The 16,195-nt window shown below is 44.0% G+C and overlaps 1 protein-coding gene across 4 annotated transcripts in view; it reads left to right on the forward strand.

Annotated features, from left to right (window-relative positions):
- Positions 1-494: 494 nt before the first annotated feature.
- TRPM1 (transient receptor potential cation channel subfamily M member 1) overlaps positions 495-16,195 on the forward strand; it is a 68,513-nt gene continuing 52,812 nt past the window's right edge. For 2 of the 4 annotated variants that reach the window (XR_016035644.1, XM_088829571.1), the window contains exons 1-6: positions 495-560; positions 6,775-6,854; positions 8,310-8,505; positions 11,819-12,032; positions 13,149-13,273; positions 14,206-14,377. Coding sequence is in view for 3 of the 4 variants with exons in the window: in XM_088829571.1 (XP_088685697.1) it covers positions 540-560; positions 6,775-6,854; positions 8,310-8,505; positions 11,819-12,032; positions 13,149-13,273; positions 14,206-14,377 (808 nt within the window). In the remaining variant the exon portion in view is untranslated. The remainder of the gene's footprint in view (positions 561-6,774; positions 6,855-8,309; positions 8,506-11,818; positions 12,033-13,148; positions 13,274-14,205; positions 14,378-16,195) is intronic. The other 2 variants (XM_055417975.2, XM_088829570.1) reach the window with 2 other exon arrangements.

The following is a 16,195-nucleotide window of genomic DNA, read 5'->3' on the forward strand; positions in this document are numbered from 1 at the left end:
CTGAGCCTAGTTTTCCAAGGGGCTAGACCCTGGCTTTCTGATTTCCCATGTGCATGCATGCATGTGTGCCCTGTCGCTAAGTTGTATCCGTCTCTTTGTGACCCCATGGACTGTAGCCCACCAGTCTCCTCTGTCCATGGGATTTCCCAGGCAAGAACACTGGAGTGAGTTGCCATTTCCTTCTCCAGGGGATCTTCCCAACCCAGGGATCGAACCTGAGTCTTCTGCATTAGCAGGTGGGTTTTTTGTCACTGTGCCACCTGGGAAGCTCCCCTGATTTCCCACACCTGGATATTAACAGTTTTCTGTGAAGGGCCCACTTGTTGGTTTCTTATTCAGGGGTGGGGTGGAGGCACTGGGAGGAAGGGTCAGTGAGCCATTAGAGGGAGTGGGGCCTGGAGAGGGATCAGAGGGTGGAAGCCAGAAAGGGTGGGCGGGACAAGGGGGCAGGGCCAAAGATGAGGCAAAAGACTGAAAGGTGTTCCAAGGTCATGTCTCTATAGCTCCTGTGACCATTCCCCAGCCTTTCCTTGTCTTTCATGGCTTTTGGAGTTTTGAAGGTCAGTGATTTCAGTTATTTTCCAGGATGCTTCTCAATTTGGGTTATCTAAAGTTTCCTCCCTATTAGATTCAGGTTTTGCATTTTAGGCAATTTTTCTTCTCTGCATTTCATCTAGAGGCTCATGGTGAATATTGGTTTCATTGCTGGTGACAGCTCACTTTATTTTAGGTGATATTCACCAGATTTCTCCAACCTGTCAGGTTACTCATTTCCCCTTTGTGATTAAGAAATATCTGAGGAAGATGCCTTGAGATTATGTAAGAGTACTGTTACTCTCCAATCCTTTACCCATGGCATGTAGATTTCATCAAAGATTCTTGACTGTTGCCAAATGTTGGTTTTCTTTATTTTATTTATTTTTTAAATATTTATTTATTTGGCTGTGCCAGGTCTTAGCTGTGGCACGTGGAATCTAGTTCCCTGACCAGGGGTGGAACCCAGTCCCCCTGCATTTGGAGGGTGACTAAAAAATGCAAGAAAGAGCTTTCCCATCTCCCCTGTATATTTATTTATGTACAAATTTATGCCATTGTGAGCTCATGGATCCTTATTTCAGCCAAAAGTTTACAGTTCTTTATTGTGATCATTTAGTTTCATGGTCACATCCCAGATAAAGCCTGCGAGAGCCCTTTCAAAGAGGGTTCTGTGTTTTCTGACAAGCTCCCAAGTGGAAAGTAAACACTTCCTTACTTTCTGGCACAAGATGTTCCAAGCTGTTCTTGTACTTTCTCTGCCCCGGATCTGGATTCACTCATTTGTCCTAGGAGCCCTGGCTTTTTTTTTTTTTTTAGTGGAGAATGTTGTTTAGAAACACTAAGTATATTGCACACTAAGTATATTCATTTCTGTCAGAGTGTTTTTAGGCCCTTTTGGTTGATGGAGCCAGGACATAAATATACATGCATGTACATGTGTGGTCAGTCGATGATCCCCAGTATCCTGAGCTCTGTGCTTTGTGTAACCATGTTGGTTTCAGCCTGTGGACAATGAAGCTCCTGGCTAGGCATGCCCAGGGCATTCACCTAGGCATCACCCCTCTGGGACTAATGTGAATGCCCTAGCCCTTGTGGTTCTTGTTCTGATGGCAAAATATACTTCAACCAAGACCAAGGGAACTTGGAGGAATAAGATTTATTAGTCACAGGTCCTGGAGGGTCTATGGCACACTTGAGGAATGGCCACACATTAAAGTCATGGTCACATCATTCAGATTTTTTAATGGGAAAACTTATACCTGCACAGAAAACCACATGCAGATGTTTATGGCATTTTTATTTGGAATTGACACAATTTAGATGCAACCAACTTCAGAGGGTGGATGGGTAAACTGTGGTACATCCAGACCATGGAATATTATTCAGCACTAAGAAAGTTATCTGTCAGAAAGGCATTGTAGAAGCTTAAAGGCATACAACTAAGTGAAAGAAGGGGCTACCAGGTGACACTGCTTGGTAAAGAACCTGCCTGCCAATGCAGGAGCCATAAGAGACACAGGTTTGATCCCTGGGTCCGGAAGATCCCCTGGAGGAAGCATGGCAACCTACTCCAGTATTCTTGCCTGGAGAATCCCATGGATATAGGAGCCTGGAGGGCTATAGTCCATAGCATCAAACAGAGTCAGACACGACTGAAGCGACTTAGCACGTGTGCAAGTGAAAGAATCCAACCTAAAAGGACTTTAGAATGGATGATTCCAACCATACAACATCCTAGAAAAGATGCAACTATGGAGACAGTAAAAATTCAGTGGTTTCCAGAGATTAGGAGGAGGGAGGGATGAATAGGCGGAACACAGAAGATTTTTGGGGCAGAAAATACTGTGTTCAGTTCAGTTCATTTCAGTCGCTCAGTCGTGTCCAACTCTTTGCGACCCCATGAATCGCAGCACGCCAGGCCTCCCTGTCCATCACCAACTCCCAGAGTTCACTCAAACTCATGTCCATTGAGTCGGTGATGCCATCCAGCCATCTCACTCTCCGTTGTCCCTGTCTCCTCCCACCCCCAATCCCTCCCAGCATCAGACTCTTTTCCAGTGAGTCAACTCGTCGCATGAGGTGGCCAAAGTATTGCAGTTTCAGCTTTAGCTTCAGTCCTTCCAATGAACACCCAGGATTGATCTCCTTTAGAATGGACTGGTTGGATCTCCTTGCAGTCCAAGGGACTCTCAAGAGTCTTCTCCAGCACCACAGTTCAAAAGCATCAATTCTTCGGCGATCAGCTTTCTTCACAGTCCAACTCTCACATCCATACATGACCATGGGAAAAATCATAGCCTTGCATAGAAGTCATTTTAATTTGTCAAACCATAGACTGTATGATGCCAAGAGTGAAATAACACACACTATCAACTTCGGGTGGTGATGATTTGTCAACATAGGTTTGACTTTGGTAAAAAATAGACTACCCTGGTGGAGAACGTTGATAAGGATGGGGGGCAGGGAGTTTATGGGAAATCTCTGTACTGCCCTTTCAATTTTGTTGTAAACCTAAAACGGCTTTAAAAAAAACCAAAGTCTTAATTTTTTAAAATTGAAGTATAGTTGCTTCACAATGTTGTGTCAGTTTCAGGTGTACAGCAGAATGATTCAGTTATCTGTATCTGTATCTGTGTATCTTTGGCCACATTGTGCAGTGTGTGGGATCTTAGTTCCCTGACCAGGAACTGAACCCAGGACCCACAGTAACAGCACTGAGTCCTAACCATTTGACCACCAGGAAATTCCCACATATTCTTTTTCATGATTCTTTCCCTTTATAGATTATTACAAGACATTGAGTATAGTTCCATGTGCTATACAGTAGGTCCTTATCATTTATCTGTTTTATATATAGTGGTGTGCATCTGCTAATCCCAAACTCCTAATTTATCCACCGCCCCCCCCCAACCTTTCCGCTTCGGTAACCATACATTTGTTTTCTGTGTCTGTGAGTCCATTTCTGTCTTGTAAATAAGTGTGTTTGTATCACATTTTTAGATTCCACATAAAAGCCATATCATACAATATTCGTCTTTCTTTATGGCTTACTTCACTAAGCTTGACAAAAAATAAAATCTTAAAAAAAACTGAGCAGGGCACTAGGCTGTGGGTGCCTCCTTTCCACCCAGGTCCCTGAGGCCTCTAGCCACTGCCAGCTGCTCCTGGGGTATCATTCCCATCAGTTCAGTTCAGTTCAGTTCAGTCGCTCAGTCGTGTCCGACTCTCCGCGACCCCATGAATCACAGCATGCCAGGCCTCCCTGTCCATCACCAACTCCCAGAGTTCACTCAAACTCATGTCCATCGAGTCGGTGATGCCATCCAGCCATCTCATTCTCTGTCGTCCCCTTCTCCTCCCGCCCCCAATCTTTCCCAACATCAGAGTCTTTTCCAGTGAGTCAACTTGTCGCATGAGGTGGCCAAAGTATTGGGGTTTCAGCTTTAGCATCAGTCCTTCCAATGAACACCCAGGATTGATCTCCTTTAGAATGGACTGGTTGGATCTCCTTGCAGTCCAAGGGACTCTCAAGAGTCTTCTCCAGCACCACAGTTCAAAAGCATCAATTCTTTGGCTCTCAGCTTTCTTCACAGTCCAACTCTCACATCCATACATGACCACTGGAAAAATCATAGCCTTGACTAGACGGACCTTTGTTGGCAAAGTAATGTCTCTGCTTTTTAATATACTATCTAGGTTGGTCATAACTTTCCTTCCAAGGAGTAAGCATCTTTTAATTTCATGGCTGCAATCAGCATCTGAAGTGATTTTGGAGCCCAAAAAAATAAGGTCGGACACTGTTTCCACTGTTTCCCCATCTATTTCCCATGAAGTGATGGGACCAGATGCCATAATCTTTGTTTTCTGAATGTTGAGCTTCAAGCCAACCTTTTCACTCTCCTCTTTCACTCTCATCAAGAGGCTTTTGAGTTCCTCTTCACTTTCTGCCATAAGGGTGGTGTTATCTGCATATCTGAGGTTATTAATATTTCTCCCAGCAATCTTGTGCTTCTTCCAGCCCAGCATTCCTCATGATGTACTCTGCATATAAGTTAAATAAGCAGGGTGACAATATACAACCTTGATGTACTCCTTTTCCTATTTGGAACCAGTTTGTTGTTCCATGTCCAGTTCTAACTGTTGCTTCCTGACCTGCATACAAGAGGCAGGTCAGGTGGTCTGGTATTCCCATCTCTTTCAGAATTTTCCACAGAAAAGAAATGCAAAAAAAGCAAAATGGCTGTCTGAGGAGGCCTTACAAATAGCTGTGAAAAGAAGAGAAGTGAAAAGCAAAGGGGAAAAGGAAAGATATAAGCATCTGAATGCAGAGTTCCAAAGAATAGCAAGGAGAGATAAGAAAGCCTTCCTCAGCGATCAGTGCAAAGAAATAGAGGAAAACAACAGAATAGGAAAAACAAGAGATCTCTTCAAGAAAATTAGAGATTCCAAGGGAACATTTCATGCAAAGATGGGGTCGATAAAGGACAGAAATGGTATGGACCTAACAGAAGCAGAAGATATTAAGAAGAGGTGGCAAGAATACACAGAAGAACTGTACAAAAAAGATCTTCACAATCAAGATAATCACGATGGCGTGATCACTCACCTGAAGCCAGACATCTTGGAATGTGAAGTCAAGTGGGCCTTAGAGAGCATCACTATGAACAAAGCTAGTGGAGGTGATGGAATTCCAATTGAGCTATTTCAAATTCTGAAAGATGATGCTGTGAAAGTGCTGCACTCAATATGCCAGCAAATTTTGACAACTCAGCAGTGGCCACAGGACTGGAAAAGGTCAGTCTTCATTCCAATCCCAAAGAAAGGCAATGCCAAAGAATGCTCAAACTACCGCACAATTGCACTCATCTCACACGCTAGTAAAGTCATGCTCAAAATTCTCCAAACCAGGCTTCAGCAATATGTGAACCGTGAACTCCCAGATGTTCAAGCAGGTTTTAGAAAAGGCAGAGGCACCAGAGATCAAATTGCCAACATCCGATGGATCATGGAGAGAGCAAGAGAGTTTCAGAAAAACATCTATTTCTGCTTCATTGACTATGCCAAAGCCTTTGACTGTGTGGATCACAAGAAACTGTGGAAAACCATTCCCATACATGGTGTCTATTTTCTAGAAATTATCCTGTGGCTTGCTTTTTCACTTACCATAGCTCAGTGATTTTCCCCTATCGATAGAACAAGAACATCCTATTCTCTTTCAAAAAATTGTTTTGTTTCCTCAAAGAATTACATCGATGACTCTTCTTTGATTCTGGTGACAATCCCCTACTGATAAGCAGTAGGTGACTCCCAACATTTTGATATCACAGACAGTGATGCCGTAAACAGACTTGGGCCTGTGTCAGCTTGTTCAGGCATATTTGTAGAATAAAATCCTAAAAAGTGGCAAGTGAAAACATATAAGCTTTGTAACTGCAACATATGATTGCCAAATTACCCTTGATGGTAAATGTACCAATTTTCAGCCCCAGCATCAATGTTACATGAGGACCCAGTTCTTCACAATCTTCAATATTTTTAATTATAAAAATAACAGTTGGTGAATCTGAGCACCAGTTGGAAACATTACTTATAAAATGACTATATTGCAATGGGGCCTGGGAGTCTAGAGAAGACCAGGTTCTTGACAGCAAATGACCTGATCAGAATGACTTCCCTGATGGTCCAGTGGTTAAAGACTTGCTTCCCAATGCATCAGGATGGGTTCCATCTCTGGTCCAGGGGCTAAGATCCTACATCCCTTGTGGCCAAAAAACCGAACAGGAATGGAAACAATATTGTAGCAAATTCAATAAAGACTTTAAAAATGGTACACACACACACACACACACACACATCTTAAGGAAAAACAAAACAAAGACCTGATCAGAGACTGGGCAATTTTGTCAGCTTTTCCAGTAACTCAGGTCCACACCAGGCTCTGCAGGGCACTGGCTGGCTCTAGGGGCACCATCGTTCCCCTTCTGTAGACTCTGATTTTCATGCAAAGCACAGGTTTCCTAGCCCTACGGAAACCACAAAAGCATATTTCTGAGCCATTTCTCTTAAAAGGAACCAGAGTTAAGATCCTGAAAGGCTGTATTCACCATTCTTGGAGGTGTTTATTCAGATGTTTTGGGCAGACTCCCTGTTACTATTAATTTTATAAAAGTAAAATAATGAATTCTGAGGTTGGTTTGGGAATATCTCAGTCTAATGTCCACTTTTTTCCTCTTCTAGGGACAGAAAGCTTGGATAGAAAAAACCTTTTGCAAACGAGAATGTATCTTTGTCATTCCCAGCACTAAAGACCCTAACAGGTAAATTGGAAGCCATAATTAAGACGTTATTCAAAATAGCCCTTGTCCACCAGCTGCCAGCAACTGTTCTGGTGTTTGAGGGAGAGGGAGGAGGAGTCAAGGATGCCCAGAACTTATTCTCCATGTGAGTCATTAAGCAGAGAATCACCTGGGCTGTAAACTCCTCTGTCAGGATGCAGACAGCCAAAATGACCTACAGATTCAGTGTAATCAGAATTCTGGCTGACTTCTTTATAGAAATCGACAAGCTGATTGGCGTGGAATTGCAAGGGATCCAGAATAGCCAAAACAATCTGATAAAAAAGAACAAAGTAGAAGGGCTCATGTTACCTGATTTCAAAACTTCCTACAGTTCTACACTAATCAAGGTAGTGTAGTGCTGGAATAAGGGTAGACATAAAGACCAGTGTAATAGAACTGAGAGTTCAGAAAGAAACCCACTTGTCTGTGACTTGCCTATGATTTTTCGGCAAGGTTACCTAACCTGATGGGGAAAGATTAGTCTCTTCATCAAATGATGCTGAAACAACTGAACATCAAGGTGCAAAGGAATGGCTTTAAGCCCCTACCTCACACCACATATGAAAATTAACTCCAAATCTATCACATGTCAGATATAAGGGCTAAAACTATAAAGTTCTTAGACAAAAACATAAAAGTTAATCGTCATGACCTTGGATTTGGCAATTGATTCTTTGAATTGACATCAAAAGTATGAGCAGCAAAAGAAATACACTTTCACTGTTAACTTGTGTAGAGAAATGTTTTACTAAAGCGATGGAAGAATTTAGCAATATTGAAAAATCCTTGAAGGTCAAGTCTATATGGGGGGTGGGTGGAGAGTGAGTGTCCTTTGGCACAGAATTTCAGTGATTGGTGGCCATAATCATGTTGTCAAGACACCAAAAAGAATTAAAGGACTTCCCTGGTGGTCCAGTGGTTAAGAATCTGCCTGCCAACTGCAGGGGACACAGGTTCAATCCCTAGTCTGGGAAGATCTCACATCCGTGGGGCAACTGAATCCCTGTGCTACAGCTACTGAGCCTGTGCTCTAGAGCCTGTGCTCCACAACAAGAGAAGTCACTGCAATGAGAAGTCCTCAATTTAACTATCGAGTACTCCCCACTCACTGCAACTAGAGAAAGCCCAGATACAACAACGAAGACCCAATACAGCCAAAAATAAAGAAATAAAAATTTTAAAACAAATAGAACAATCCTTAAAAAAAAAAAAGAATTAAGGTGTGTTCAGTAAGGAAGGGCAGTCATCCAATGTGTTTAAAATAGTCTGGTGTGGAAATAGATATGCACTGATTATCTGGAAAAGGATACCATAAGGGGTATTTCTGTCCCCAGTAAAGCTGGATGAGGAAGGTGTTAGTCTGCTTCTATTCAGGTTAACGCATCATAAGGAGGAGAATGTTCTAGAAAGACCAAGCTTTTTCTTTATTTTCAGGTGTTGCTGTGGCCAGCTCACCAATCAACACATCCCCCCTCTGCCAAGTGTAACAGCCAGCAAAAATGGAGAGGAAAACAAGCTGGCAGAAGTTCAACCTGAAAAATGGTCTGTTGGCAAACACACCCAGAGCTACCCCACAGATTCCTATGGGATTCTCGAATTCCAGGGTGGTGGATACTCCAACAAAGCCATGGTAAGAGAGGCCTTGGGAAGGGGTGTCACTAAGCCACAGCCTCCATTAGAGGCCCAGCCTCCCAGAGTCTGAGACTGTAGACACCTGGGTCTTCTTTCAAGGGTGTGATGCAATCTTCCTAGAGTTTTCATTGTAAAGACAAGAAATATGTCTGCACACTCCACTTTTTAGCCGTGAGATTTGGAAACTGGGCACTATGATAAAGAACACATGCTGTGCTGTGCTCAGTTGTGTTTGACTCTTTGCAATCCCCTGGACTGTAACCCTCCAGGTTCCTCTTGCCATGGAATTTGCCAGGCAAGAATACTGGAGTGGGTTGTCATTTCCTCCTCCAGGGACTGAACCCAGCTTTCCTGCACTGCAGACAGATTATTGTCTGAGCCTCCAGGGAAGTCCCAAGAATACTGGAGTGGGTTGTCATTTCCTTCTCCAGGGCATCTTCCTGAATCAGGGATCGAACACGCATCTCCTGCATTGCCAGGCAGGTTCTTTATCACTGAGCCACCAGGGAAACACAGTGTCCTTTAAATCTATACCAAGAATCACAGTCCAGTCAGACTATACAAAGATACTGTTCCATTTCCAGGGATAAGAGACAAATTATGTCATTTGGTTTTTAGGGTTGTTTGGGGGCTTTGTTTTGTCTTTTCTATTAAATAACTGTGGGCACTGAGCCACCCTTACATGGGTGAGCAGTGCCTGGAAATATTTCTCTCTGAAGTCCAAGGCCAGCCTCCCTTGGCGGGCATTCAGCTGGTCTGAGAAGACAAGAAGACGGAGGCCTTTCACATTTGCATGTAAACAGGGAGTACCCTCTGCCTTTCTGAGGAGCCCTGCCAGAGAGGGGAGGCGGCAGCACTGGGATCCCTTTCAGTCCATTCTGAATAATACTCCCACGGTCCCTGTCAGGCCATTTTTGCTATTTCATTCTATTTCACTGGCCCAACATCATTGTTCAGATAAAATTCAGAAGTGTTCCAAGCAAATAACATAGCATTGGGTCTTCCAGAAGGGAGCCCTGCCTACTGGCCAGGACACAAAGAGGCATTTCACAGGGGCCAGTGCATGGACTCATTAACCTCTTCTTCACCTTGAGGGAAAGGTCCAACCCTGAGATCAGTTACGAGCCCCAATTCAAGCACCCATTCCCTCTAAGACATCCTGTCCAGCATCTGGAGACACATTCCAGCTGAGCCAGCTTGGGACCTTTTTTTAAAAAAAAATTTATTGGACTAGAGTTGACTTTCAATGTTGTATTAGTTTCTGGTGTACAGCAAAGTGAATCAGCTATAAAGTAAAGTAAAAGTAAAAAGTAAAGTCACTCAGTCGTGTCCGACTCTTTGCAACCCCGTGGACGGTAGCCTACCAGGCTTCTCCGTCCATGGGATTCTCCAGGCAAGAATACTGGAGTGGGTTACCATTTCCTTCTCCAGGGGATCTTCCCGACCCAGGGATCGAACCCGGGTCTTCTGCATTGGAGGCAGACGCTTTAACCTCTGAGCCACCAGGGAAGCCACATATACATATAGCCAATCTTTTATAGTCTTTTCCCATACAGACCATGAGCAAGTTCCCTGTGCTATATAGGAGGTCCTTAATAGTTCTCTATTATATGTATAGTACTGTGTGTAAATGTCAACTGGAATTTCCCAATTTATCCCTCCCCCACACCTCAGGTTCTATAGGCTTCCCTGGTGACTCAGTGGTAAAGGATCTGCCTGCAATGCAGGAGACTCAAGTTAGATCCCTGGGTTGGGAAGACCTCCTAGAGAAGGAAATGACAACCCACTCCAGTATTCTTGCCTGGGAAATTCCATGGACAGAGGAGCCTGGTGGGCTATAGTCCATGGGGTCGCAAAGGTCGGACACGACTGAGCGACTGAGCACAAAGCATGCACAGAACTTTACCGCAGTCAGCTTTGCGCTGTTATAAGGGTTTTTGATTCAATAGTAAAAGAGAGATGGTCCAGGAAGACTGAGATTTGGGATTTGGGTGAGGTGGAAGGGGAGGGGGATTGAGTTGACTATCACCGGATTAGACTGGATTTCACTTTCTTCCACGGGCTTGGAAGAATCCCTGGCTTGAACAATGCAATTTAGCAACTGATCACGAGCACATGGAATATAGCCCAGCAATGACCAATTGTTAAGAAGCTTTACATAAAAGTAGATAAATTCTTAAGTTGCTCTAAAATTTTTGTAAACCTAGCAGGCATATTTCCTAGACGTTTCCAATGAACAAAAAGTATCCAGAAATAAAATCAATCCGGAGTAATTTCTGTGCTCCTATGAATGCTAGACACAGTGAAGAAGTATTTCAGTTGTTGTTTAGAACTATAAATGGTCTTTGCTTTGAAATTTTAGAATGTGTTTCCTTTGAACTTCGGTTTCATTTTATACAAATTTGTTTCTACAAATTTTCTACAGATTTCTGACAAATTTGTTAATTTGCAGACATTTGTGCATGTGTGTGACAGTACTTAATTTTTTTGGGTTATGTACTTTAAAAATATTTTTTATTGGAGTATAGTTGCTTTACAATATTGTGTTATTTTCTGCTATAAGTCAGAAACAGAAAAGTGAATGTCATATATTAATGCATATATGTGGAATCTAGAAAAATGGTACAGATGAACCTATTTGCAATGCACATAATTTTTAACAAACTAGTTAAATAATTTAAAATAAATTTTTGCTAATAGTAATGTCTTTCAGTATTGGACAATTTCAGGATTCCTTTTACTCTCAGTATTAATTATTGTCATTATAGAAGTTCTGATACTAGGAAAATTAGCTGGGAACTTTGACAAAATAAATCGTCCTAAGGCAATGAAAAATGCAACCCACTCCAGTATTCTTGCCTGGAGAATGCTGTGGACAGAGGAGCCTGGCGGGCTACAGTCCAGGGGGTCACTAAGAGGCTGACATGAATAACACTCACACAACACAAGGCAATGAAAAAATAAAAGATGAGGTTTGCCAGGTAAAATACAAGACCCCCAATTACATTTGAATTTCAGATAGGTAACATGTAATTTTTAAGGGTGCCCCAAATATTACAGGAGGCATACTTATACTAAAACATGTTCCATTGTCCATGTAAAATTCAAGTTTAGCTGTGCATTCTATATTTTTACTTGTTGAATCTGGCAACCCTCCAGTGTTCCTTCCCATTGTGTGGCCACAGACTTGCACAGAGGGCCCCAGATCTCTGCCAGAGAGAAAGACAGGAGGCTGTCACTTGAACCGGAGTGACAGTGACACGAGAGTCAGACCCAAGAAAGGGTGCTGAGGGCCACACCCTCTTTTGCAGTATATCCGGGTCTCCTACGACACCAAGCCAGACTCGCTGCTTCATCTCATGGTGAGAGATTGGCAGCTGGAGCTCCCCAAGCTCTTAATATCCGTGCATGGGGGCCTTCAGAACTTTGAGATGCAGCCCAAGCTGAAGCAGGTCTTCGGGAAAGGCCTGATCAAGGCTGCCATGACCACTGGGGCCTGGATCTTCACTGGAGGCGTCAGCACGGGTAAGTGTCAGCCCTCTCCCAGACTGTGAATGTGCAGACTCTGAGATCATTGTGGTTCCTGAGAAGCTTTGGGATAATTAAGATCAAGAAACAAAACATGCTACATCCTGAGATTGAGACAGGCTGGGTCCTGAGACCCTTCGCTGCAGCGCTGGCGCCTGGACACACCTCTCCTTGAGATACAAAATCAAAAGAACTAAAGAGAGAGTCTCATAAAGTTATTTTTATGGGACTAAAAGATATCTATGTGTATGCACAGTTGGGACAAATTCTGGACCCAAAAGATACAAAGAGACCAAGAACAAAAACAAAAACAACTGCCACTTTGGAAAAGCCCGGAGCAAAAACAGGGTATTGCGCATGCCCCCTGAACACAGCACCACCTAATAGGTGGGCAAAACACCTCAGCCACCCCTCTAGCCTCACCCCTGGACACACTCCTGATCCTCACTCCATATAAGGAACCAGCTCACCCCACCCTGGGGAGCAAGCAAGGGCACCTGTTGTTTGTTCTCACTACCCACCCTGCTGCAGCAGGGACCCCAATAAAGTCTTGCAAAAATCTTGTCTGACCTCTAGTCAATCTCTTTTGATGGGAGAAGGCCAAGAACCCTGGTTGGTAACAGTAATATTTATGGCAGAAGTGAAAATTTTATGTGGTATCTTGGCATTTATTTTGGTATAATCATGATAATGGTCAACATCTCTGGCACCTACTATGTGCCATTCTTTGACATGAGCACTGGACAAAGCCTCATTTTCATTGAGGCTTCTGACAATCCTTTTCCCATCACTGAGGCCCAGAGAGGTTGAGAAACACACCTGGCCATCTGACTCTCAGCTTTAGCTGAATGCAGACAAAGGGAGCCCCTTGCTTCATCCATCCTTAGGTCTTGGAAACTTGTAAAGAAAATTCTCGTACAGTTGCTTTGGTTTTTATTTTCCCTCTCCTAAGAGCTAATGCAGGATGACTAGTTTTTATGCACTCAGACTTTCAGTGATTCAACCCTGTTCTGCAGGAAGTGGAGCAGCTCAGAGCAGGGATCCCTAAAGTTCCTGAAAAGTGATTTGATGGGAGGTAAGGGGCCTGCAAATATGACTTACGGCTGCTCACAGGTGTCATCAGCCACGTGGGAGATGCCTTGAAGGACCACTCCTCCAAGTCCAGAGGCCGGGTCTGTGCTATAGGAATTGCTCCTTGGGGCATCGTGGAGAACAAGGAAGACCTGGTTGGAAGGGATGTAAGTATATTCTCCCCAGAGATGTGCAATTTTTTTAAAATCGAAGCCTTTATTTTGATGTCATTGTAGATTTCACCTGAAGTTGTAGGAAATAATAAAGAGAGGTCTCATGTAGCCTTTTCCCTTTCCCCAGCAGTTCAGTTCAGTTCAGTTCAGTTGCTCAGTCGTGTCTGACTTTCCACGACCCCATGAATCCCTTGTACTGCAAGGAGATCCAACCAGTCCATTCTAAAGGAGATCAATCCTGGGTGTTCATTGGAAGGACTGATACTAAAGCTGAAACTGCAATACTTTGGCCACCTCATGCGACGAGTTGACTCACTGGAAAAGACTCTGATGCTGGGAAAGGTTGGGGGTGGGAGGAGAAGGGGACGACAGAGAATGAGATGGCTGGATGGCATCACCAACTCTGTGGACATGAGTTTACATCTTGCAAAACGATGATACATGACTTCAAGCAGGACACTGACCCCCCAGTGCCTCAGCAGTAAAGAACCCACCTGCCAGTGCAGGAGATCAAGGTTCTGTCCCTGGGTCAGGAAGATCCCCTAAAGAAGGGTATGATCTAAAATATTGGGATATCAGGACTTTCCTGTTGCTTCAGTGGTTAACACTCCGTGCTTCCATTGCAGGGGGTGTGGGTTCAATCGCTGGTCAGGGAACTAAGATCCCACATCCAAGAGGTGTGGCCAAAATATGAAAAAAAAAATTTAATTGCAGAATTAAGATACTGGGTTGTCATGACTAAAATATTTTTTCTAATTTAATATAAAAATTGCAAAAAAACTTTCAATAGAGAGGCTAGGGAAGGCAGAGCAGGTTGAAGTGCACGATTAGATAAAGCCATAGCTCTACATCTGAGTGTTTTGCTTCTCCTGTTAGTCTCGTTGTTGAAGTTCTGCAGCTCTGACCTGTGCTGTGCATTTCATCAGGTGACACGGGTGTACCAGACCATGTCCAACCCCCTGAGTAAGCTCTCCGTGCTCAACAACTCACACACGCACTTCATCCTGGCCGACAATGGCACCCTGGGCAAGTACGGGGCCGAGGTGATGCTGAGGCGGCAGTTAGAGAAGCACATTTCTTTGCAGAAGATCAACACGAGTAAGTTGGTCCATGGGCTCGGGGCTGTCCAGCAAACCAGGCTGGAGAAGAGACTGCCCGCAGGCATTTACAGCCTTCCCCCGACTCCTCTTCGACCATAGCAAGACCCTTTCCCTTGGCCACTGACCAAATCCCACTCCTTGAGCTGTACTAGGATGCTTTGCCCCAAGTTCACAAGGAGTGTGGACCCGAGAAACAGCCCTGCAGCCATTGTCACGGTGATGGCATTCCCCACCATGTTGTCAGTGGTTCTCATTCCTTGTAATGACTGTAGTTACTTTAAAATAATTTTTATTGGAGTATATTTGATTTACAATGCCAAGTTAATTTCTTCTTTACAGAAAAGTGACTGTTCAAACTCCAGTGACAATGGTCAAATGATCTTAAAGGGTATTTTGTTGTAATCATTATTGGTAAGATTGCAAAAGACAGTCTAGACCTGGGAAATTGTTATTGTAAATCATAATTCAAGGGTCTGTAGGGCTGCAGTGTGGTTGGAATGAGACAGCATACTATGAAAAGTTGTGGATTTCCAAGGAGCAGCTGCCTGGCTGATGGCTCTCACATTTTTGCTGTTCTGGCCACGTGCATGTTCACACCGCCCAGCCTCCCCTGGCTGTGTGACCTGTGGGCTTCCCTTTGTCATCCTTTGCCCAGGGTTCTGAGTGGGGCAGGGACAGCAAAGGGGTGCTCAGTCGTCACCTCCCACAGCACAGAGCTTCAGTAGTCCAGCCTGAACCATGAAGAACCAGCTCTCCTCTGTTTCTAGAAAGGAAGGTGATTGGGTCCCTGGAGTCCTGAAGATCTCGAATGTCAAGCCTTGCAGAGGTTGGAAATCTCAAGGGCAAGTCCACATAGTCTTGGTCCATTTCTCCAGCATCTCTTGGCTAGAGAGCCTGCCTGGTACATACCAGACCCTCAACACATAGCTTCTGAAATGAATATAACTGAGATTACTCTGTTAGGAGACTGCAAAGCTGTTCACAATGGGACTTCCCTAGCAGTCCAGCAGTTAGGACTCCATGCCTCCACTGCAGGAGACATGGGTTCTAGCCCTGATCAGGGAACTAGGATCCTGCATGTCTTGAAGTGCAGGCCAAAAAATAAAGGTCAAAATATTTAAGAGTTACTGACTGTAGAAATGCATTGTGGAAGCAAACCAGAAACTCTCAATTCCCCTGCTTGAAGTTCTTAGACCTTCTCCCAACTGTGCTGGCAGTTCCTGTCCAAAGTCCTTCAGAACCGTGAGACCAAGGACATGTCTTCGATTCACGACCTTGTTCACCGAGATCAGATAATTCCCATCACAACAAACAGACACTGGGGAAACATGCTCAGAACATAGTCTGTCCTGGCCAGTTTGAGGGTAAAATTGTGAAGTAGGAAAATGGGTCTCTGCTGCTCCTTCACTCCCACTATCTCCCCTCCCACCCAGAATCCTGGGTTCTTAGGCACTTGTTACCACCTGCTTCCCAGAGCCCACCTTCTGGTTCTGCCAGCAGAGTCAGCTTGTCCTACCATGTTCAGAAGAGTCCTGTCATCTCACAGAGGCAAAGGGAGGACTCTGTGGGAAGTTATTATTTTTTAAATTAATTTTTATGAGAGTGAAGTTGCTTTACAAGGTTGTTAGTTTCTTCTGTACAGCACAGTGAATCAGCTATATGTATACATGTATCCCTTTTTTTTGGATTTCCTTTCCATTCAGATCACCCCAGGGCACTGAGTAGAGTCCCCTGTGCTATACAGTAGGTTCTTGTTGCTGCTGCTGCTGCTGCTAAGTCACTTCAGTCGTGTCTGACTCTGTGTTACCCCATGGAC

Source organism: Moschus berezovskii, chromosome 21, assembly GCF_049115385.1.
Source record: "Moschus berezovskii isolate FMDL1 chromosome 21, NW_MosBer_1.0, whole genome shotgun sequence".
Classification (NCBI taxonomy): Eukaryota; Metazoa; Chordata; class Mammalia; order Artiodactyla; family Moschidae; genus Moschus; species Moschus berezovskii.